This window comes from Nicotiana tabacum, chromosome 13 (genome assembly GCF_000715075.1).
Source record: "Nicotiana tabacum cultivar K326 chromosome 13, ASM71507v2, whole genome shotgun sequence".
In the NCBI taxonomy this organism is placed as follows: Eukaryota; Viridiplantae; Streptophyta; class Magnoliopsida; order Solanales; family Solanaceae; genus Nicotiana; species Nicotiana tabacum.
The window spans coordinates 5,066,664-5,091,712 of NC_134092.1; the positions used below are offsets into that span (position 1 = coordinate 5,066,664).

At 37.9% G+C, this 25,049-nt stretch overlaps 1 protein-coding gene across 1 annotated transcript in view; it reads right to left on the bottom strand.

The window, feature by feature from the left end:
* LOC142167789 (protein VERNALIZATION 3-like) overlaps window positions 1–25,049 on the bottom strand; it is a 319,167-nt gene that overhangs the window by 19,964 nt on the left and 274,154 nt on the right. Inside the window, exons 2-3 of the mRNA XM_075227686.1 lie at window positions 2,068–2,129; window positions 1,251–1,291 (exon numbers count right to left, since the gene is read on the bottom strand). Of these exons, the coding sequence (XP_075083787.1) occupies window positions 1,251–1,291; window positions 2,068–2,129 (103 nt within the window). The remainder of the gene's footprint in view (window positions 1–1,250; window positions 1,292–2,067; window positions 2,130–25,049) is intronic.

Genomic DNA, 25,049 nt, shown 5'->3' on the forward strand with positions numbered 1-25,049 from the left:
TTTCAATTTATTTTCAACTTAAATCACCAATTAAATGATAAAAACAGTGATAGATTCGGGTAATCTAACCAAGATTGAGTTAAGAACACTTACCCCTATGTTTTTTCTGAAAATCTCCCAAAACTCGCCTCCATCCGAGCTCCAAATCATTAAAAATAGAAAAAGGGACGAAGTCCCATTTTCAGAACTTAAACTCTCTGCTCCATTGATTTCTTTTATGCGATCGCGGCCAAAGGCACGCGATCGCGAAAAACAAAAGAAGGTTGCCCAGAATTAAGCTTATGCGATCGCGGATAACTCCACGCGATCGCATACTCATCCACGCGATCGCAAAAGGTTAAGCGCGTGGACCAAGTTCTGCCTCGTTTTCTCTTCGCGAATGTGGTCTTAACCACGTGTTCGCATAACACAGTTTGCCAAACCTACGCGATCGCGTACTTGCCCATGCGATCGCATAGAAAAAAATTTCAGCTGCCCAATTAACCCTACGCAATCGCATACCTTCTCACGTGATCGCGTAGAAGGAAACCAGAACCTACAGAAACCAAAACTTAAGCTATCAAGCCAAGTCCAAAAATGATCTGTTAGGCATCCGAAACTGACCCGAGCCCCTCGGGACCTTAACCAAATATAGAAACAAGTCCTAATACATCATACGAACTTAGTCGAGTGTTCAAATCACATTCAACACCCCTAAAAATACGAATCACACATAGATTCAAGCCTAACGAACTTTGAAACTTTCAATTTCTACAAACGACGCCGAAACCTATCAAATCAAGTCCGATTGACCTCAAATTCTGCACGCAAGTCATAAATAACATAACGGAGCTATGAAAATTTTCGGAACTGGATTCCGACCCTGATATCAAAAAGTCAACCCTCCTCCCCCCGGTCAAACTTCCAAACTTAAATTCCTATTTTAGCCATTTCAAGCCTAATTTAACTACGGACTTCCAAATAAAATTCCGAATACGCTTCTAAGTCCAAAATCACCATACAGAACTGTTGGAATCATCAAAATTCTATTCCGGGGTCGTTTTCTCAAAATGTTGATCGAAGTCAAACTTAGCATTTTAAGGCCAACTTAAGGAATCAAGTGTTCTGATTTCAACCCGAACACTTTCAAATCCCGAACTAACCATCCCTGCAAGTCATAAATTTATAAAAGCACATACCGAAAGTTTTATTTAAGGGAACGGAATTTTAAAAGTCAAAATAACCGGTTAGGTCATTACAGAAAGACTTACCAATGTTTGCTCCTATGGTTGCTAGGATATCTGTGACAAGCCTAGCAAAATTAATTAAAGGAGTTAGCATAAAAAGGAGAAGGAGCTAGTTATTTTTTATTTTTTAATTTTTCTGATATATATGTTGTTTTCTACAATCGACAAATCGAAACCGATAAATTGTATTAAATTTTCATTTGATTTGGTTTAAATATTAAAAAATTAACTTAATTGGTTTGATTCTTTTTAAGTAAAATCAAATTAAATCGAACCACAAACACCCCTAAATCTCGCTAGAAGGTCAAATAAGCAGTGCACATCTACATATACTGAAGGATGGTCAGTTTAGCATCAATCATCGGAAAATTATACTGTGTATATAAAAATTAATACTCTCTAAATAAATTAACAGTTTTGTTTATATATATATATATATATATATATATATATATATATATATATATATATACTCCCTCCGTTTCAATTTATGTGAACCTTTTATTTGGCACGGAGTTAAGAAAAAAAGAAGACTTTTGAACGTGTGGTGTAAAATGAGATACATATATTTTGTGTGGCTAAAAATCATTCCATAAAGGTAAATTATTTTCAACTAAGGAAATGATTCGTTCATTTTTGCACGGACTAAAAAGGAAATAATTCACGTAAATTAAAACGAAGGGAGTATATATTAAATCTTGAACACCTTTAACGGAATTTCTAATTTAAAGTGTGATTTCATGCCAAAGCTAAGAATTGTTTTTTTCTTTTGACATACGTGCAAGAAAAAGAAGAGAAATAATAAAATAAAAGATGGACCATAGCTATAAGCTAGACTTACCCGTGCAGATACTCCCTCAGGTTTGGGTTGCTTGGGGTTGGAGCATCTGGATCCACCATGACCTTCCAAAAACGCATAGAGTTTTTCAACTATCTTGAAACCAATGCCAAATTAAGAAATAATTTAACAATTATGTAAATAAAATTACTATTATTAGCGAATTTTAATTTATAACATGTAATATTCTTTATATATATATATATATATATATATATATATATATATATATATATATATATATATATATATATATATAGAGAGAGAGAGAGAGAGAGAGAGAGAGAGAGAGAGCAAAAATTCTTCGACTTAAAATGGGGAACCTAGATATATACCTGTTATACTATTTTTCAAAATAATACTCCATTCGTCTCAATTTATATAAATGGTGTTTGAGTTGATACGAAATTCAAGAAAGAAAGAAAGACATTTGAAATTTGTGGTCTAAAACAAAGCATAGATATTTGCATATCATTTCATAAAGAGTAAAGTATGAAGTTTAAAGGTAAATTATTTCTAAATAAGAAAATATGATATTCTTTTTGGGACATACTAAAAAGCAAAGTAAGACACATAATTTAAGGCAAATGAAGTTATGTATTTGCTTATGGAGTAGCTAGTGAAAAGGAAGAAATACAAATTAAAAGTACAATTCAAAGTATCTCGCATTTATGCAGGGTTCAGACAGAGGTGTAGCCAAGATTTCAAGCTTATGAATTCAGGAGTCAAATCTTTCTAAGTTACTGAGTTTTAAATTAATAATTCGTACATATTCAATGAACTTTTTAAGATAAATACACAATTTGAATCAAAGTTACTGGGTTCGGCCGAACCCGCAGTCGGCACTCTGGCTCCGCCCCTGATTTCGGAGAAGGGTTGTACCGAGAGGCGGAATCAGAATTTGTACTTTATGGGTTCAGATTCGTAATTTTACCACATCTCATCTAATTTAATAGGTTCAATATTTAATCTTTGTACATATTTAATAATTGTTTGGGTAAAAATTATAACGACCCGACTTGTCGTTTTAAGAATTAACGCCCTGTACAACGACTTAAGGTCTCGAGCAACTTCGTAGAATGTATTATGACCCACGTGTGTGGTCAAGTTTGATTTTCGGAAGATTCAGAATTAAATTAAAAGAACAATTCTCACTTTTGAAGCTTAAATAGAAAGGGTTGACCGAAAAGTTGAATTTTGAGCAAACGACGCCGAAATGTAATTTTGATGATGTCAATAACTTCGTATGGTGATTCGGACTTATGCGTATGTCCGGATTTGGATTTGGAAGTCTGTAGGACAATTCGACGCATTTTGGCTAAAGTTAGAAAATAGAAAATTTTTTGAGAGTTCGACCGAAGGTTGAATTTTTGATATCGGGGTCAAAATTCGATTCTGGAAATTAAAATAGCTTCGTTATTTCATTTACAACTTGTGTGCAAAATTTGAAGTCAATTCGAGTCTATATCATAGCAAGGTATCAAATGATGGTGAGTGAAGAAGCAAGAAATTGAAGAGAAAAGAACTGGAGCATGCTAGGGTTCGTGCAACACGTGGATTATGGCACGCCAGCCCTCTTAGCATGTTTGAGAAACCAGTGAAGTATAGAAGTTGGCCCTGGCACTGGCACGCTACCCCCAACTGAAGCATTTTTCAGTACTCACCTTGGGGATTCATTTCCCCCATTTCACTTGGACGGATTTTGGAGCTCTTCTCCACTCTCTCAAGACCACCAACTCCTCTCTTCTTCAAGGTAAGAAATCCCCATTATCGTGGTATGAAATTCCATCATTTTTACACTAGTATTGATAAAATCTACACATAAAATACTTAGATCTTCCAGAAATTTCTTCAAGAATTCAAAGGGGTTAACAAGATTTCTTCCAAAAAGATAATCCTTCACCCTTAGACTTGCATGTATGGATTTATTATGAATATATGAGAAAGAAATAAGTATTAACACTTATTGGATGGTGCTTGGAATCCATAAATACTTAAACTAGATTATTGGGTGTTGTAGAGATTTTGTAATGAATTAATTTGCAATAATTGGGTGGATGTGAGTTCATTGATAATTTTAATGGTACTAAAGAAGGTTGTTTGTAGACAAAGGATAGTTTAGTATCTCTTGTTGGTGGGAAGGAGGGATTGTTGGATGAAGAAATACCATTACTAGAGGTAGTAAAATGCTATGCATTCTAGGTGTTTGATAAAATGCCTAAATGGCCAAAAGTATGTATTTACAAATTTTCCGTAGGCCACAACCATTATAAAGGTACAATAAAGTCAATTAATTTCACAACAGATAGTCCACGACTTAACACAATGTATATAAAATCTCAAAAATAACCACAAGGATGGAAAAATAACTCATCATAGGACAACACCTTCTTTAATCCAAAGTTTAGATAAACATATAAACACCTAAATTTAAACTTATTTAATTAATTATTTGCAGATGAAAAATCTAAAATGTGATTATTTCCAAGAAATATCAAATCAACAAATACACGTAATTCACATAAAAACTCCAAGTGGCAATCACAACAAATTATCATATAAAATACAAACTCGACAAACAAGGAATGAGGCATGACAAATTAATACATAACGGCGTCTACGAATTTCAACCGATATAATTTGCACATCTAAACAAAGTACGTATTCGTCACCACCCGTACATGGTTTTCTATTAAAAAATATTCACATATGACTCAATTCCTAAGGGGTAATTTCCCCACTCAAGGTTAGGCAAGATATATACCTCGACAAAACTAAGTGAAGGCTTTAAATGATCTTCGCGAGTGAATCTACCGCCGGACGGCTCAAATCTAAAATTCGCCCCTAAAGGGTGGCATTCCATTGTTGACATTATGTGGCCATAAGGGTGGCATTTCACTGTTGTTATGTGTGTGAGGATATTATCTGGGCAGAGTGATAAGGGAGGCTATTAAACAGAGTGATAAGGGAGGCTATTATAGGAGTGATAAGGGTGGCTATATCAACGATAAGGGTGGCTATAGGAGAGATAAGGGTAGCTATTGTCAGGGATGATATGTGATGATATAGGGTTATTCAGGGATGATATGTGATGATGTGGGGTTATTATGTTGATGATTTTTATATGATGATGTGGGATTATGGTGTTGATGATTTTTGTGTAATGTTGTGATTCTCCTTGTGTTTATTATTATAACTTGTGCAACTTGTCTTGTTGTTTCGTTAAACTTGATAATAGTCTGATCCATGCTGAAATTGTGAGCCTGTGGCTATGTAATATGAAATGTGGGCATGAGGTGCAGTGAAAATATGATGATTATGATATTGACATATGAACTGTCCATGCAGTTGAGATATGAGATGTAGGCACGGGGTGTCGTGATTATATGATAATTGTATTATTGTCATGTGAGTTGTCCGTGCAGTTATGATAAAAATATGGGTACGAGGTGGCGTAGAAATGTGATAGTGGGTTGAGACTTGCGTTACAAAAATATAAAAGTGGGCTGAGACCCGTGTTTTATGATTATAAAATGAGGTGTTACAGAGTGACTTTTATTTGAAAACAATATATTTGAAAGAAGTATATTCGAAAGATATTTATTTGAAAGAAATATATTCAAAAGGTATTTATTCGAAAGAATTATATGTGAAAGATTTATATTTGAAGGACATGTTTAATTACTTGTACTTGTGTTCCTTATTCGTTTTGAGTAATAATTATGGTGTTCTTGTTGCCTTGTTGTTTATATCACTGGTTAATTTTATTGTTATTATTGCTAGTTGTTTTCCAGTACTATTATATAATGCTATATTGCACAAGTTATTTGACTAGTGAGTATCTTGAATGTACCTCGTTACTATTCCACCGAGGTTAATCTTGATACTTACTGGGTACCGACCATGGTGTACTCATACTATACTTCAGCACATTTTTGTGCAGAGCCAGATATTGGAGATATTGGACTCGGGCAGTGTTATTGTGTTGATCGCAAGGATTCAAGGTACAACTGCTTGGTCATCGCAGTCCCTTGGAGCCTTTCCATTTTATTGTACTGTTAATTATTATTCGAAAAGTATTGTATATTCGATCCTTAAGATCATTTAATATATCTAGTTAGAGTTTGTGACTCAGTATTACAAGTCTTGGGAGATTGCTAGAATTATTTCCGTTGTTGGTTCCGACACGTGTATTAAATTATTTTTTTTTAAAACTAGCTTCGAAATGTAATTGTAATCGACTTACCTAGTCTTAGAGACTAAGTGTCAGCACGACGTCTATGGTGGGATTTTGGGTCGTGACAAGTTGGTATCAGAGCTCTAGGTTCATATGTTATACGAGTCACGAACGAGTCTAGTAGAGTCTTGCGGATCAGTACGGAGACGTCTGTACTTATCTTTGAGAGGCTATAAAACTGTTAGGAAATTTCTACTTCTTTCATTCCTGTCGTGCAAATTTGTTGATTTTGGAGTTTGAGCCTTTGTATCTCTATTCTCTCACATATGGTGAGGACACATGCTACCGGATTAGCTAAGCAGACACCCGTGCATACTGCTAGAGCCGTAAGAGGTTGGGACCGAGGTAGAGGCCGAGGAAGGGCACGTGTCACAGCTAGAACACCGGTTAGAGGGTTAGTTGAGGAACCACCAGTATCTCAAGTTGTGGGACAGGCACCACAGACGCCTCTTGTTACCCCCGGACTTCAGGAAACTCTAGCATAGTTCCTGAACATGTTTGGTACATTTACTCTGGCGGGATTGATCTTTGTTGCACCAAATATTTCATATATTGGGGGAGTAGCTCAGACTCCTATAGCCCGTACTCCAGAGCAGCAGGTCCCCATAAGTCAGGTTCCAAGGTGTAGTGCCAGTCCAACTGGAGGTTAGGCCAGAGGTATCAGAAGAAGAACAAAAGAGACTTGAGAGGTCTTGATAGGTTTAAGAAGTATAGCCCACCTACTTTTAGTGCCACAACTACAGAGGACGCTCAGGGATTTCTAAAAAAAGTGTCACCGTATTCTCTGCACCATGGGAATTGTGGAAGTGAGCGGAGTTGCCTTACTATATTTCCGTTGTTAGGAGCAACATATCAATGGTGGCAAGTTTATGAAGAGGGTAGAGTTTGAACGGTTGAGTCAGGGCACCATGACAGTGTCAGAATATGCCATCAGGTTCAGTGAGTTAGCCCATTATGCACCTGTTTTGTTTCCTACAACCAGAGAGCTGGTCCACAGATTCATTGAGGGGCTCGATTAGGAACTTAAAATATGCATGGCTCGAAAATTGCAGTCTGATACTCCATTTCAGCTGGTAGTAGAGATTGCCAGAATGTTAGAACGTGTTAGGAATGAGGAAAGGGAGTCTAAAGAGGCCAAGATGTCTCGTAATTCTGGAAGATTCAGTGGATTCTACTCTGCATCTAGCATCCATCATGGCGAAGGCTAGAAAATTCGGTCATCCTAGTCCGCAATTTAGAGTACTCGTAGTGCTCCAGTTAATACTTTTAGTGCACTACTGACATATTGTTCTTATAGTGGTTATTCCAGTTATCCGGCACAGACTTAGTACGAGCAGCCGCGACCTCAGAGGGGTTGTTATGAGTGTGGTAATACTAGGCATATCATGAGAGATTGTCCCAGACTTGGGAGAGGTGGATTTCATCAAAACACTCGTGCTACAGGCTCTATTCTAGTTACTACCCCACATGCACAACCAGTTAGGGGTGGAGGACAGGCGAGTATAGGACACCCAAGAGGGGGAGGCCCAGCCCGTTGATATAATTGCTATGACTTGGCCGAGGCCAATACACCAGATGGTGTCGTTACGAGCATGATTTAATTTATAATAAAATGAGCATTATTATTATTTTGATTTAATTCTGATTATCGATGTGAGACCTCCTATCATGCTCCATGTAGGGAAAGTTTGTGATTTGTACACCACTCACGTTTTTAGCCCTGTTGGGAGATTTGATAGTGTTAGCCCATGTCTATCATGTTGTTTTGCACACTATTGAGGGCTTTGAGTCCAAAAGTGACTTTTTGTTACTCACTATAGTGAGTTTTGATGCAATTTCGGGATAATCTATTAAATATTTATGAATTATATGCCCTACCAGTATAGGGGTTCATTATGTGTTGTGAAATTATTTCACCGAATTTATCAAAAAAAAAGGAAAATTTTAGTTGGCACAATGTGCAAAGTACTTATGATTCATAGTTGAGGATGTAATTCTCGTGGTTTAATATGTTTAACCCAGGCTACGTGTCGTGGTGGAAGTTATATCAGGATGAGATACTTGTGGTTAAATTCATATTCTTTAAATTCTCTCTTTGTGAAATTTGATTTATATTATAGTACTAATAGGGAGTCATGCGTGTTAGGCTTATTTGATAAATATTTTATGTGTTTCACTGCATATTTTGCCATATTCGTGTTGTAATTGTTGAGTTTTAGCCAATGAGGTGAGTGCCTAGGTGGCGTTAAATGCAACCCGTTAATCAGGATAAATAATTATGAGGTCTTCATGCCTCGCGTGTTGAGGTCAGTGTTGTGAAAAATTTGAAACGAGATTTTGGTTAATATGAGATTAATAGAGGATGCTGGAATTAATTATGAACGTTTATTATGATCAGAAATGTGGTTATGGTCATACGTATAATGTGGGTATGGGCACAAAATTGTACAGCCGGTTGAGACTAATACAGTATGTTAATATGAAAAATTTGGCATTTGAAATTGATTGGAGTGTAAGGAGTTGGCTTTAAATCTTACAAATATGGATAAAAGAAATAATCTCCACTTAGATGATGTTGTCGGATCCCTATTAAGTTTGCGGTGACATAGAATCACCCGCGAGTATGTGTGTAGTAAATACACTCAGTATATTAAAGTCCTCAAAAAGATTCTTGGCACGTTCGAGGACGAACGTATGTTTAAGATAGGGAGAATGGAACGACCCAACTTATCATTTTAAGAATTAACGCCTCGTTCAGCAACTTAAGGTCTCGAGCAGCTTGGTAATATTTATTATGACCTGCGTGTATGGTCAAGTTTGGTTTTAGGAAGATTTAGAATTAAATTAAAAGAACAATTCTCCTTTTTGAATCTTAAATGGAAAGAGTTGACCGAAGAGTTGAATTTTGAACAAACGACCCCGAAATGGAATTTTGATGATGTCAATAACTTCATATGGTAACTTCAGACTTATGCGTATGTCCGAATTTGAATTTGGAATTCCGTAAGACAATTGAACGCATTTTGGCTAAAGTTAGAAAATAGAAGATTTTTGGATAGTTCGACTGAAGGTTGAATTTTTGATATCGGGGTCGAAATTCAATTCTGAAAATTGGAATAGCTTAGTTATTTTATTTATAACTTGTGTGCAAAGTTTGAAGTTAATTCGGGTCTATATCATAGCAAGGTATCAAATGATGGTGAGTGGAGAAGCAAGAAATGAAATAGAAAATAACTGGGAGCGTGCTAGGGTTCGTGCAATGCGCGGATTATGGCACGCTAGCCCTCTCAACAAGTTTGAAAAACCAATGACGTATAGAAGTTGGCGCTGGCATGCTACCCCCACCTGAAGCATTTTTAAGTACTCACCTTGGGGGTTCATTTCCCCCATTTCACTTGGACGGATTTTGGAGCTCTTCTCCACTCTCTCAAGACCACCAACTCCTCTCTTCTTCAAGGTAAGAAATCTCCATTATCTTGGTATGAAATTCCATCATTTCTACACTAGTTTTGATGAAATCTACACATAAAATACTTAGATCTTCAAGAAATTTCTTCAAGAACTCAAAGGAGAGTTTAACAAGATTTCTTACAAAAAGGTAATCCCTCACCCTTAGACTTACATGTATGGATTTATTATAAGTATGTGATCAAGAAATAAGTATTAACACTTATTGGATGGTGCATGAAAGCCATAAATACTTAAACTAGATTATTGGATGTTGTAGAGATTTTATAATAAATTAATTAGCAACAATTGGGTGGATGTGAGTTCATTGATGATTTTAATGTTTGCTAAAGAAGGTTGTTTGTAGACAAAGGATAGTTTAGTATCTCTTTTTTATGGGAAGGAGGGATTGTTGCATGAAGAAATACCATTACTAGAGGTAGTAAAATGCTATACACTATAGGTATTTGAAAAAATGCCTAAATGACCAAAATTCTGAAAATTTGTTACTAATATTGGTGCAATTATGTTGCATTATTGTAGATTGAAATTTATTTAGTGTGGTGGACCATCGTAGTATTATTAAAGGGCAAATTTCAGATTTGGGCCGTCTGGAGGTGGATTTACTCGCGAAGATCATTTAAAGCTTTGACTTAGTTTCGTCGAGGTAAGTATCTTGCCTAACCTTGAGTGGGGAAATTACCCCTTAGGCATTGAGTCTTATGTGAAAATTGCGTAATTGAAAACTACGTATGCGAGGTGACGAGTACGTACTTGGTTTAGATGTGCAAATTATATCGGTTGAAATTCGTAGACGCCTTTATGTATTAAATTGGAAAATCGTTAGAACTTAGTAAATTCTTGATTTGTCATGCCTCATTCCTTATTTGTCGATTTTGTATTTTATATGATAATTTGGTGTGATTACCATTTGTATTTTTTATGTGAATTCCGTGTGTTGGTTGATTTGATATTTCTTGGAAATAATCACATTTTGGATTTTTCATCTGCATATAATTAATTAAATAAGTTTAAATTTAGGTGTTTATATATTTATCTAAACTTTGGATTAAAGAAGGCGTTGTCCTATGATGAGTTATTTTCCCATCCTTGTGGTTATGTTTTAGATTTTATATACATTGTGTTGAGTCGTGGACTATCTGTTGTGAAATTAATTGACTTTGTTGTACCTTTATAATGGTTGTGGCCTACGGAAAATTTGTAAATACAAGTTGATGATGTTATGCTGTGTTGTTGTGATAATATTCTGTTTGAATTGTTGGGTGATTTGGGTAACTGTTAAGCAGCATATAAGGGTGGCATTCCATTGTTGATATTATGTGGGCATAAGAGTGGTATTTTACTATTGTTATGTGTGTTAGGATATTGTCTGGGCGGAGTGATAAGGGAGGCTATTAAACAGAGTGATAAGGGAGGCTATTATAGCAGTGATGAGGGTGGCTATATCAGCGATAAGGGTAGCTATTGATATTGTCAGGGCGTAGGGATAAGTGAGGCTATTATAGGAGTGATAATGGTAGCTATAGGAGAGATAAGGGTAGCTATTGTCAGGGATGATATGTGATGATGTTGGGTTATTATGTTGATGATTTTTATGTGATGATTTGGGGTTATTATATTGATGATTTATATATAATGATGTGGGATTATGGTGTTGATGATTTTTGTGTAATGTTCTGATTTTTCTTGTGTTTATTATTATAACGTGTGCAACTTGTCTCGTTGTTTTGGTAAACTTGATAATAGTCTGATCAATGTTGCAATTGTGAGCCTGTGGCTATTGTCGGGCGGATTATATTATTGGCACGTGATTATTTTGTGCAGATGTGATATAAAATGTGGGAACGAGGTGTCCGAAAAATATGATGAATATGATATTGGCACGTGAACTGTCCGTGCAGCTGTGATATGAGATGTAGGCACGAAGTGTCGTGAGTAAATGGTAATTGTATTATTGGCACCTGAGTTGCCCGTACAGTTATGTTAGAAATGTGGGCACGAGGTGCCGTAGAAATGTGAAAGTGGGTTGAGACCCATGTTACGAAAATATAAAAGTGGGCCGAGACCCGTATTTTATGATTATGAAATGAGGTATTACAGAGTGACTTTTATTTGCAAGAATTATATTCAAAAGACATTTATTTGAAAGAAATATATTCGAAAGATATTTATTTGAAAGAAATATATTCAGAAGGTATTTATTCGAAAAAATTATATGTGAAAGATTTATATTTGAAGGACATGTTTAATTGCTTGTACTTGTATTCCTTGTTTGTTTTGAGTAATAATTATGGTATTCTTGTTGCCTTGTTGTTTATATCACTGGTTGATTTTGTTGCTATTATTGCTAGTTGTTTTTCAGTACTATTATATAATGCTATATTGCAAAGGTTATTTGACTAGTGAGTGTCTTGACTGTACCTCGTCACTACTCCACCGAGGTTAGTCTTGATACTTACTGGGTATTGATTGTGGTGTACTCATACTACACTTCTGCATATTTTTGTGCAGTGTCAGATATTGGAGATATTGGACTCGGGCAGAGTTATTGTGTTGATCTCAAAGATTCAAGGTAGAGGTGCTTGGTCGTCGCAGTCCCTTGGAGCCTTTCTATTTTATTGTACTGTTAATTATTATTCGAAAAGTATTGTATATTCGATCCTTGAGATCATTTAATATATCCAGTTAGAGTTCGTGACTCACTATTACCAGTTTTGGGAGATTGTTAGAATTATTTCCGTTGTTGGTTTCGACACGTGTATTAAATTATATGTTTAAAAAAATGGCTTCGAAATGTAATTGTAGTCGACATACCTAATTTTAGAGACTAAGTTTCATCACGATGCCTATGATAGGATTTTGGGTCGTGACAAAAATACAGGATATGAGTTGAACTCATAGCTTCTACACTGAATACGCCTCTGGTTGTACCCAGGTATAGAGCTAGAGCACGAGCTACAGGTTGGACCACCCTCAGTAATTTTTGTTCTAACCTTATTTTTGTCATAAGAGATCTATTGAATATGTATAAATTATTAATTTAGAATCCATTAACACTACAAGAAAATCACGTATTACATGGGGATTTTGTTGGGGATTATGCTAGACACGGTGCTCGGAAAGAACACACCGACCTAGTTTCCTGCGGATTTTCCTTCCAAAAAAATTCCGATGAAAAAAATCTTCGTAGGTAATTATTACCTTCTACTTTTAAAATTTTTCAGATAATTTACTTGGGGATTTTAAATCCGCATGTAAATTACCTGGGATTTTAAATTCCCCATGAAAATATATGTCGACATTCTTAGATAAAAATGTAATTATATTTTTTTTTAAGTCAATTCTCCCACATCTATTATTTTTTGTCTATATATGGCCTCCCCCACCCACGGTTAAGATACTATATTGCACCAACGATGTTATTTTTACTCATTGCCAATTACTATTATTAGTATTATTACTAATTACTAATCATTACTAATTACTTTACTACGTTTTCTAAATGTATAAATGTATCCCACCGCGACATATTTTCGTGTTATTAATTATTTAATTCTTTAATTGAGAAGTTTATTACATTAAACCATAAGACAAACTTACTGCTAGCAAAGTCCATCACCAGTGCATTCGGTCCAACACGTTCAGCTTATAAAGTGGAAACATTTACATCTATTGACCGATGTGGGACAAGAATCCACTAACCACTTACCAATGCAGTATTCTCTACTTACTAATGCTTTATTATTATTATTATTATTATTATTATTATTATTATTATTATTATTATTATTATTATATTAATTATATTCGTCTTGTAAAATGATACATTAATTAAGGATTCATAAATCAAATGAAACACTCTTTTCCAAGTAATAGAAAATTACGTTTATACTACTTTTAATTTTAATATATTCTTAATTATTTTTTCAAAATTTTATTTAAAGTTTTTGAATAACATATTAATTTCTTTTTTATATAAAGAAATTAGTTAACATGACCTAAACACATTGGACAGGATAATTAGTAAAAATTATTTCGCTAATCCTAATAAAGTATGCAGGATTAACTTATTTTAATTGTCACGACCCAAACTTCCTCCGTATAACGCCGTGACGGCACCTAGTCTCTATGACTACGTAAGCCTAATAAATTTGTGAAAATAACAATACGAAAGTAAAACTTGGCAACTAATAGCAGTGGGTAACTGAATAACTAGTAACAATGTCGTTCGGCATGTACAATAACCAATACCCTATAATACATAATCTTCCCAAAACCCGTAACATCATACGTCACAAGCTACAGAAAGAAACCAGTATCTCTATACACCACAGTCTAACAAAAGAAGTACGGAAGGTAAATGACATAGGAGAGAATAAAGGGGGACTCCGAGGTCTGCGGACGTGGCAGATGTACCTTGAATTTGAGTTATACCGTTTAAATGAGTATTAGTCTGTTTTCCTTCTTAATTGAGTTATTCCAATATGTGTAGCTATCCTGCTTAGTTTAATATCGCATGTCTACGTGCTTTAATTACTTATTTGAACTCGGTGAAGCATGCCTAGTTGATTTCCTATTTTTCCTTGTTCTTTATCAGTATAACTGTAGAAATCTTGTTGTTAACTGTTGTGTTTATCGGTTTGAGCTGTGTGTTTACTTTTGATACTACGAGGCGATTCCTCGGGAGTTCTCCCTGCACATTTACTTTTGAGACTACAAGGCAGTTCCTCGGGAGTTCTCCCTGCAAATATACTTTTGAGACTACGAGGCGGTTCCTCGGGAGTTCTCTTTGCACATTTACTTTTGAGACTATGAGGCGGTACCTCGGTAGTTCTCCCTCCACATTTACTTTTGAGACTACGAGGTGGTACCTCGGGAGATCTCCTCGCATTTTTAATTTTGGGACTACGAGACGGTATCTCGGGGGATCCCCTGTTGAGTATTTACTTTTGGAACTACGAGACGGTATCTCGGGAGCACCCCTGTTGTTATCACATTGTTTTTATGTTGTTATTTATCTATGAATCCCTTCTGTAAAATTTTCCATTTTACTTCATTTCATTATATCATCTGTCTTGTTATTATATCCTAGTAGGGCCCTAACCTGACCTTGGCACTACTCTACCGAGGTTAGGTTTGGCACTTACTGGGTACCAATTGTGGTGTATTCATGCTACTCTTCTGCACATGTTTTGTGTGCAAATCCAGGTATTTCTTATCAGCCCCAGTACATCTGCAGCGTCTGCAGACCTCGAAGTCCCCCTCTATTCTCTCCTATGTCATTTACCTTCCGTACTTCTTTTGTTAGACTCTGGTGTATAGAGATACTAGTTTGCTTTTGTAGCTTGTGACTTATGATGTTCCGGGTTTTGGAAATATTGTGTATTATAGAGTATTGGTTATTGTACATAACCCGAACGATATTGTTACTAGTTATTCAGTTACCCACTGCTGTTAGTTGCCAAGTTTTACGTTCGTATTGTTATTTCCGCAAATTTGTTAGGCTTACCTAGTCGTAGAGACTAGGTGCCGTCACGACATTATACGGAATCCGACGAAACTTACAAAATTCGAAAATCCATTCAATTATGAGTCCACCCATACCAATTTTATCAAATTCCGATAACAACTCGATCTCCAAATCTAAAATTTTCGTTCTTGAAAAGTTTTACAAAAATCTTAATTTTTTCCATTTAAATCCGAAATATATGATGAATATAACCATGTATTTATGGAATATAATCACTTTTGGATATAGGGCACTTACCCAAGTCGAATTCATGAAGAAATCCACAAAATCGCCCAAGAACCATGCTCCAAAAATCCAAAACGGAATGAAGGTAATTACTATTTTTTGTCCTTATGTTTCTGCCCATCCGTCACTAAAAGTCCACACCATAACTTGCATGCACCAGCAGCTATTTTTCCAAATATCAACATTTCTAGTTTAATTCCCCACATCAAACACCACCCACAACCTGTCTACGAAGCCTCTAAGTACCACACAAGAGTAGTATGGAAGTGTCGGCAACAAAGCCCCGCCTAAACCTTAAAACAAAATGTACAACTCAAATGACATCAAGCCCAGAATAGAGTAGGGCTCACCAAAACCTACTGAATAGAAAGTGACTACTAATTGTTACGACCCGACCAGTCATTTTGAGCATTTTCACTTCGCTCGGTGGTTTGCGAGCATGGGTAGCCCCATATGATGTATTATGACTTATGTGAGTCATCGATTTTGGTTTTCAGGTTATTCGGGATTGATATGGGGAAATGATATTCAACTAGAAGCTTTAAATATGAAATGTTTAACCAAATTTTGACTATTGAGTAATCTATCTTAGATTTGGATCTTTATGGTTCGGTTAGCTCCGTTAGGAAATTTTGGACATAGGAGTGTGCCTGGAATGTAATTTGGAAGTTCGTGGTGGAATTTGGCTTGAATTGGCGAAACTGGAAATACTATGATTTTCCGTCGGCAGTGGAAAATTTGATATCGGAGTCGAAATGGAATCTTGAGAGTTGCAGTAAGTTCGTGGTGTCATTTGTGATGTGTGTGCAAAATTTGAGGTCATTCGGACGAGGTTTGATAGGTTTCGGCATCGGTTGTGAAAGTTTGAGGTTTCAAATCCATTAAGCTTGAATTGATGTGTGATTCATGTTTTTGTTATTGTTTGAGGTGATTCGAGAGCTCGATTGAGTTGGTATGGTATTTTAGGACTTGATGGAACATTTGGTTGAGGTTCCGGAGGCCTCGGGTGTGTTTCGGGTGAGTTTTGAGCGAGTTCGGGCATTACCGGAACTCAGGCATGGTTCTAGTGTTTAAGTTTCGCGGACGGCGGCAAAATTTAACTGAGGGCGGAGGAGGGGCTTGGACCGCATAAATTTAGTCGCGGAGGCACTCCAGGGCAGATTTGCAGATTTGCTGGTCCGAATTCGTAAGCCTATATCTTAGATCTACAAGGAATTTTGAGATGATTCAAAAATGAAAGTTGTAGCCCTTTGTGTCTAGTTTCCAGAAAGCTAAAGAAATTATCATTTGGACATCTGTAGAGAAAGTTATGGCCAAACATACTAAAGCCTATCACTACAGCCACCAGAAGCGCGGACATCGCTACTTTTTCGGGACCGCAGGGGTTGGATTTTCGTGGCCGCGCCTGGATTTTCGTGGTCAGCGTAGTGGAGATCAGAGAGTGCACTATATAAACGGGGATTGGGGCATTATTTCACATTTTGTACCTAGGGAGCTCGGTTTGTGGCGATTATTCAAGGGTTTTTCAAGAAATTCATCGGAGTAAGTGATTCTAACTCGGATTTGGTTAATATTCATTAATATATCAATGATTTCATCATTTGATTAGTACTTTGAGGTAGAAATTTGGGGAAAATTGTAGAAACTTCAAAAAAATGATTTTTTCGGATTTGAACATCGAATTGGAGTCGGACTCGAGTGAAAGTAATATGGTTGGACTCATTAGTGAATGGGTTTCCTAATTTTGTGAGTTACGTCGGATTTCGCGATGTGGGCCCAGGGGCCGCGTTTGACCTATTTCGGGATTTGTGGTTTAATTTGATAAGTTTCATATGGGATTTATTCCTTTAGCGTATATTGATGATAATATACTGATTTTGGATAGATTCAGTGTATTTGGAGGCCGAATCGAGGGGCAAGAGCATCACGGGCTAGAGTTTTGTCTGGTTTGCGGTAAGTAACGATTATAAATCTAGTCCATAGGGTATGAAACCCCGGATTTCGTATCAATCTACTATTTTGAGGTGACGCACTGTTGGGGATTGTGACTTGGTCCGTCCCGTAGCAACTGTAAAGTTGCATATTTTGTTGAAACTAAATGATACTTATATGTTTTAGAAACAGTTTCTATAAATTGGGGTGAATGCCATGTTTTGGGCCTTGTGCCAGTGCCGTGTGGACCCTTAGGGGCCTTTTCTTACTATCCTCTCATTATTTTCGATTGGAAATCTATACCCAGTCATGGTTATACCTTTTTACTGCATAACTCAATTTTTGTTACTCGGTTTTGATGCATATAAATGTTGTTTTCACTAAAATGCCCGAGTGGATTGAGAGGTTTATGACTGAGTGAGGCCGAGGGCCTGATTGTGATGATATTTTTTGGATCGGGTTGTACGCCGCAGCAGGCCATGTTGGTTTTATATATATTATTACTATTATATGGATTGGGGATGCTCGCCTGCAGCAAGCCTTATTGGCTTATTATGGCACGTGAGTTGTCCATGTGAATTCTGATATGATATTATAGCACGTGAGTTGTCCGTGCAGCACATGAGTTATCCGTGCAGATTATATCTGAAAGAGCCCCTCTGGAGTCTGTACACACCCCTAGTGAGCAAAGGTACCTACTTAGTGTGACTGTCGAGTGCCGAGTGCCGAGTGATGAGTGACTAGGAGGCATAGTGATTATGGGGTATGCCCGAGAGGCATGAGTGATTGTAAGGTATGCCCGAGAGGCATGAGTGATTGTGAGGTTTGCCCGAGGGGCTGTATACGAGTGATGTTGCCCGAGGGGCTGTTTATGATTTCATCATTTTTGCTCATCTTTGCATTGGGCCTCTGTTTGAAAAACTGTTGAAAAATATCTTTAAATAATTTTACTGGATCTGGGTTTAAACGAGATGTTTTGATTCAAACCCTGATTTTTAAAGCATGTGGTATTTTACTGAGATTTCATGATATGAACTTTATATGCTTTATTGCTCGTCACTACTGCTCAGTCTTTATTTATTGTTGTTACTTACTTAGTTGGAGTACTCACGTTACTCCCTGCACCTTGTGTGCAGATCCAGGTGTAGCTGGACATGGTAGCGGTTGTTGATTATTCCGGTTGCAGATTTTCTTGGGGATAGAAAGGTAGCTGCTTGGCGATCACAGCCCCTACTCTTCTCCCTCTTATCTTTCTTTAGTTGTATTTAGTTATTTTTCAGACTATGTTAGTCTCGATATTGTTAGAAACATTGTAGCAGATGCTCATGACTACTGACACCCCGATGTCGGGCTTTTTTTTCCGCACTTTTGTATTGATTTGAACTCCTTTATGAGGGTTTTAAAGTTAAATAGCCTTGAAATTACCTTTAAAATGAAAAATATCGGTTTCTTGGGAAATGGGTCGGCTTGCCTACTTCCCCGATAGGCGCCATCACGACAAGGTTAGTTTGGGTCGTGACAGATTGGTATCAGAGCTCTAGGTTACATAGGTCTCACGAGTCATGAGCAGGTTTAGTAGAGTCTTGCAGATCGGTACGCAGACGTCTGTTCTTACCTATGAGAGGCTGCCAAACTCTTAGGAAAATTTCACTTTCTTGTATTCTATCGTGCGAAATTGATTCAGCTTGAAACATAACTCTTTGAATTCCTTCCACGTATTCGTATGTGCATATGAGCGCTCGATATCGGTTGTGCATCGACGGCTTGTGCTTTTCATGGATGAGGTGGGAGGGGTGATCTTAGCATGTTGATGATGGGCCAGTCTGGAGGACTTGAGGCTGGATTTTGTCTGTGGCTTGAGTGTTGAGATTTCGATTGTGTGAGCACGTACATTTGGGACTTATATGTCCGTTTTTGTCCTTATTGGTGGGATTTTTTGATTGGGTGACTATGTGGTGAGTATGATTTGATGGTGATATGTGTTTAGGTTGTTTGAATGTGACAAAAAGAGTTGGTTGGAGATGTAGCACGAGCTATTGGGTGTTTGACTTCTATCTTGAGTTGACGTATGGCCTCGAGTTGTGGGTGTATGGAAGGACCTCTCATGTAGTTTAGTTGTGGAGTGAAGTGGGTCTTCATGTTGTGTTATGAGCTCTTGGTAATGTCATTTGGGCTGACCAATGCCCCAGCAGTGTTCATGCATTTGATGAACAGTGCATTCCAGCCGTATATGGACTCCTTCGTTATTGTATTCATTGATGACATCCTGGAGTACTCACGTAGCCAGGATGATCATATTCAGCATTTGAGGATTGTATTACAGAGATTGAGGGAGGAGAAGCCTTATGCAAAGTTCTCCAAGTGTGAATTTTGGCTTAGTTCAGTAGCATTCTAAGGACACATGGTGTCCAGTGAGGGTATTCAGGTGGTCAGACGAGTGTCGGGGGGTGAGGAGAGCTTTCAGAAGCTTAAGATTGCTTTGACCACAGCTCCAGTGTAGTTCTGCCATCAACTTCAGTTTCTTATACCGCGTATTGTGATGCCTTGAGGGTAGGCATTGGTTGTGTTTTAATGCAGGAGGATAAAGTGATTGCGTAATAGCTATGTTTTTTGGAAGGGCATTGAGAGATATCAGTTTGAGGCTAAGCAGGCGGAGTTATATCCTGCGGGTGTCCTGAGGTTGTGTGATCCTTATGTTGTTTTGTAGTAAGTTCTCTTTTACCAGCAAATGATATATGTTGCAATTTGAGTTTAGATCACTTGAGGAAGTTGGCATGTCTATTACAATGGTGAATGCGAGATTTGCAGATGATTTGAGGTATTAGATGGTTTGTGTTATATGAGCTTATTAAGGATTTAGTTGAATTTCACTACGATATTATGGTAGTGATAACGTATGGGCATTGTGAGTTATTGTTTCTCTTGATCTATGGCTTTGAGCCAAGTGGGGGAGTCTTCCAATGATAAGTGGATTGCACGATTATGTGTTGTATTGGTTTCAATTCGAGGTATACTGGTGAATCAGCTATGACCTGCAGAGGTGGAGTTTAGGAATGACTCGAGTAATAGAAATTTTGGATACCGGTTGTATTATACTCTATGGGAAAATGGGTTCTATTGAATGATTGATATGTATCTGTAAAAGGTGTAGTGTGTGTGGAGTAGGAATTTGCTTGGTTGCTTAGGGGTGTGGGTTACTCCCTTGGGTGTTGGTGTATTAATGGGGGCACAGATCGTTCGGTCTGCTTGGTCGGTCTAATAGGGATTTGAGCTGAGTAAATGACTCTCGAGAATAGTTCTGATGGATTCAAGATTTATGTATAACAATTGGGGATCTTCAGGATGTGTATTTAGCTTTAAAATGAGATTCACGTTGGAGGGTGTCAAGACTTGTGGCATTTCTAGAACTTTATGGATTCTACATTTCGATATCAGGAAAGAGGAAGAATAGTTCGAATTCATACAAAGTCTCCTTAGAGTAAGTGTTTGACGTGTGGTACTTTTGGGGTACTTAAGAGAATATTCAACGGCTTATGAGCCTTAGGTCAGTGTGGTTTGTGCTAGGGTCTCGCGTGGTGAGTTTTGGGTTGAGAATTTTGGTATTATGGCAAGGGGAAGAATAAATTTGAAGGTAACTCAGAAGGAACTCGGAGAGATAGGACAACTTGGTAGTAGGTTGGATCGGCCTGGTAATGAGTAAGATTGGTTCTTCGGGTGCTTATGATGTGGTAAGGTTCTACATGTGATTCGTGGCAATGCTCTTGGCTTTTGGCGAACTGCGTAGCTTGGTTAAGTTAGAGGGATTCAGTCCTGACGGGTTGGTTAAGTGCAAATGGATTTCGGAGAGTTCTTGATGGTCTCTACCATGGTTTGAGGTGTATATTTCCTACTGGTGCGTGGGGCATGTGGCGTACTATAATTTATTCTCCAAAATGAAATCGAATGGAAAGTTCTTAGCTAATTGAGTATGTAGCTGCTTCCGACTCAGAGTGGACTTTAAGATTTGTCGTATCTTTCTTATGGTGGCATAATGGGTGCGATGTGGGGTGTAGTGTTGAGATTGGCGGGTGCAAGGTCACTATGCGATTTTGAAAGGAAGGTCCTAATTTCTTAGGCAGTAGGGACGATCTCAGGTGACCAGATAGATGATATTACTTCTAAATATGGCTTGATAAGGGTGTAAGTTTCAGAAGAGGCACTGTGTTTTGATTTATGGATACTTCATTGGTGTGGTGGTACTCTCCTCGTTGGTCGGCTGTGGACATTCAAATATTTCCTTGTAACACATATGGAATTATAGGGGGTATCCCTCATGGTAGGGTCATGTATTGGAGAAGTATTAGACATTTAGGCGGGGGAGTTGAGATTGAATATGGTGATTCGTTTTCTCTATGGATTTGGGGACTGGGAAATCTAATGAGTAGATAATTTCATAGTTGTGGGTTGTGGGGACATAGCCAAGATTAGTCAGAGGTTAGCGTGTGTTGTGATTCAGTCGTTATTGGGCTTATTTGTGTTCTGGAATGAGTTATGAGTTACTCTTCCATGCTACGAGGAGTTATGATCTGTTGGTTTTAGGCACACATGGTGCGGTTCTATTGTGGTCTCATAGTGGAATTTGAGTGAGATGAGTAATTATTTATTGCATTATTGAGGCGTATTGGTTATGTTCCTTCGGGTTTCGTGTGGCATCGTACCGTCTGTTTCTCCGTGGTTATGGTAATGCACTTTGAGTACTGGATATCAAATTTTGCGTGGTGATTGATTTTGAGCATTGTGACTTGAGGTATTTCATGAGGAACCGTGTTTGGATGGGGTCGCGCATTGCAACGGAGTCATGTGGGGATATGATCCTTGTGTTAGATTTTGTGCGTTATGGTGCTACGGTGCGAGATGGGTTGTTAGCATCACGTTGTGGCGGTATTTGTTGATCTTGCTGGACGGTTCTCTCGCTTAGGTAATTTTCTATGTCTGAGTACACTTGGCTTGTTGCATATTGGTGCACGGATTGCACGAGTTGTGGCTTTAGATTTTATTGATGTGGCATATCACCAGAGTGGTTGTAATGGATGAAATGAGGTCATCGGACCTATAATGGGTGCTATCGGATCTAATTGCGGTATATTTGGGAGGATATTGATGCTGATCGGCTTAGAAATTTGGCTATAGTTCCTATTGAAGGAGAGGGACATCCACCACTTGTTGATGCAGCTAATGGTTATTGGTTCCTGCATGTTTATTTCATTATTGGCATGATATGAAGGTGTTTGAATGGGTCTCTGTTTGATAATAGGTTTATTACCGGAATTGGGTTGTTCTGAGCAGCCACTGTGATCATAAATTATCGCTACGAGTGTTTTGAGTTATGTGAGATATCATGTGATTTCATCTTCAGTTATGGCTCTGGTTGGGTACAACTTGTTCGGACTTACACAATGTGTAGATGCGAGATTCTGATCATATAGAAAATGTCGGATTTTTGAAATTGGATTCTAAGTCTCATGGGCTAGGTTGGATGAAGAAATTTCAGTTATGTTGTGTTATCAGACCTATATGGGATAGGGTAATGTGGGATCACCCCCGGATATGTGCATGGTAAGATTACACGGCGATTTTGATGGTTTTTGGAACAACTATGGGCACGTTCGAGGACGAACGTATGTTTAAGTGGGAGAGGATGTAACGACCCAACCGGTCATTTTGAGCATTTTCACTTCGGTGATTTGCGGGCATGGGTAGCCCCGTATGATATATTATAACTTATATGAGTCATCGATTTTGATTTTCAGGTTATTCGGGATTGATATGGGGAAATGATATTCAACTAGGAGCTTTAAATATGAAATGTTTGACCAAATTTTTACTATTGAGTAATCGATCTCGGATTTGGATCTTTATGGTTCGGTTAGCCCCGTTAGGTAATTTTGGACTTAGGAGCGTGCCCGGAATGTAATTTGAAAGTCCGTGGTGGAATTAGGTTTGAATTGGCGAAACTGGAAATTCGGTGAATTCCGGTCGGCAGTGGAAAATTTGATATCGGAGTTGAAATGGAATTCCGAGAGTTGGAGTAGGTTTGTAGTGTTATTTGTGACGTGTGTGCAAAATTTTAGGTCATTCAGACGAGGTTTGATAGGTTTCAGCATCAGTTGTGAAAGTTTGAGGATTCAAGTCCATTAAGCTTGAATTGGTGTGCGATTCATGTTTTTGTTATTGTATGAGGTGATTCGAGAGCTCGATTGAGTTGGTATGGTATTTTAGGACTTGATGGCACATTTGGTTGAGGTTCCGGAGTCCTCGGGTGTGTTTTGGGTGAGTTTTGAGCAAGTCCGGGCATTACCGGAACTCAGGCATGGTTCTGGTGCATAATTTTCGCGGACGGCGGCAAACTTTCACTGAAGGCGGAGGAGGGGGCGCGGACCGGATAAATTTAGTCGCGGAGGCGCTCCAGGGCAGATCTTCAAATTTGCTGGTCCGTCTTTGTAAGCCTATATCTTTGATCTACAAGGAATTTTGAGATGTATCAAAAACGGAAGTTGTATCCCTTTGTGTCTAGTTTCCAGAAAGCTAAAGAAATCATCATTTGGACATCTGTAGAGAATGTTATGGCCAAAATACTAAATCTTGTCACTACAGCCACTAGAAGCGCAAACAACGCTACTTTTTCGCGACCGCAAGGGTTGGATATTCGCGGCCGCGCTTGGATTTTCGCCGTCAGCGTAGTGGAGAGCAGAGAGTGCACTATATAAACAGGGTTTAGGGCATTATTTCACATTTTGGACCTAAAGAACTCGGTTTGTGGCGATGTTTCGAGGTTTTTTCACGAAATTCATCGGGGTAAGTGATTCTATCTCGGATTTGGTTAATGATCATGAATATATCAATGATTTCATCATTTGATTCGTACTTTGAGGTAGAAATTTGGGGGAAATTGTAGAAACTTCAACATTGAATTAGAGTCGGATTTGAGTGAAACAAGTATGGTTGGACTCGTGAGTGAATGAGTTTCCTAGTTTTATGAATTCCGTCGGATTTCGAGACGTGGGCCCGGGGTCGGGGTTGACCTATTTCAGGATTTGTGGTTTAATTTGATCATTTTCATATGGGATTCATTCCTTTAGCGTATATTGATGATAATATACTGATTTTGGATAGATTCGGAGTATTTGGAGGCTGAATCGAGGGGCAAGAGCATCGCGGGCTAGAGTTTTGTCCGGTTTGAGGTAAGTAACGATTATAAATCTAGTCCTGATGGTATGAAACCCCGGATTTCGTATCAATCTACTATTATGAGGTGACGCACATGCTAGGTGATCGGCGTGTGGGCGTTCATTGTTGGGGATTGTGACTTGGTCTGTCCGGTAGTAACTGTAAAGTTACATATTTTGTTGAAACTAAATGATACTTATATGTTTTAGAAAGAGTTTCTGTAAATTGGGGAGAATGCCGTGTTTTAGGCCTTGTGCTAGTGCTGTGTGGACCCTTAGGGGCCTTTTCTTACTATCCTCTCACTGTTTTCAATTGGAAATCTATACTCAGTCGTGGTTATACATGTTTACTGCATAACTTAGTTTTTATTACTCGGTTTTGATGCAT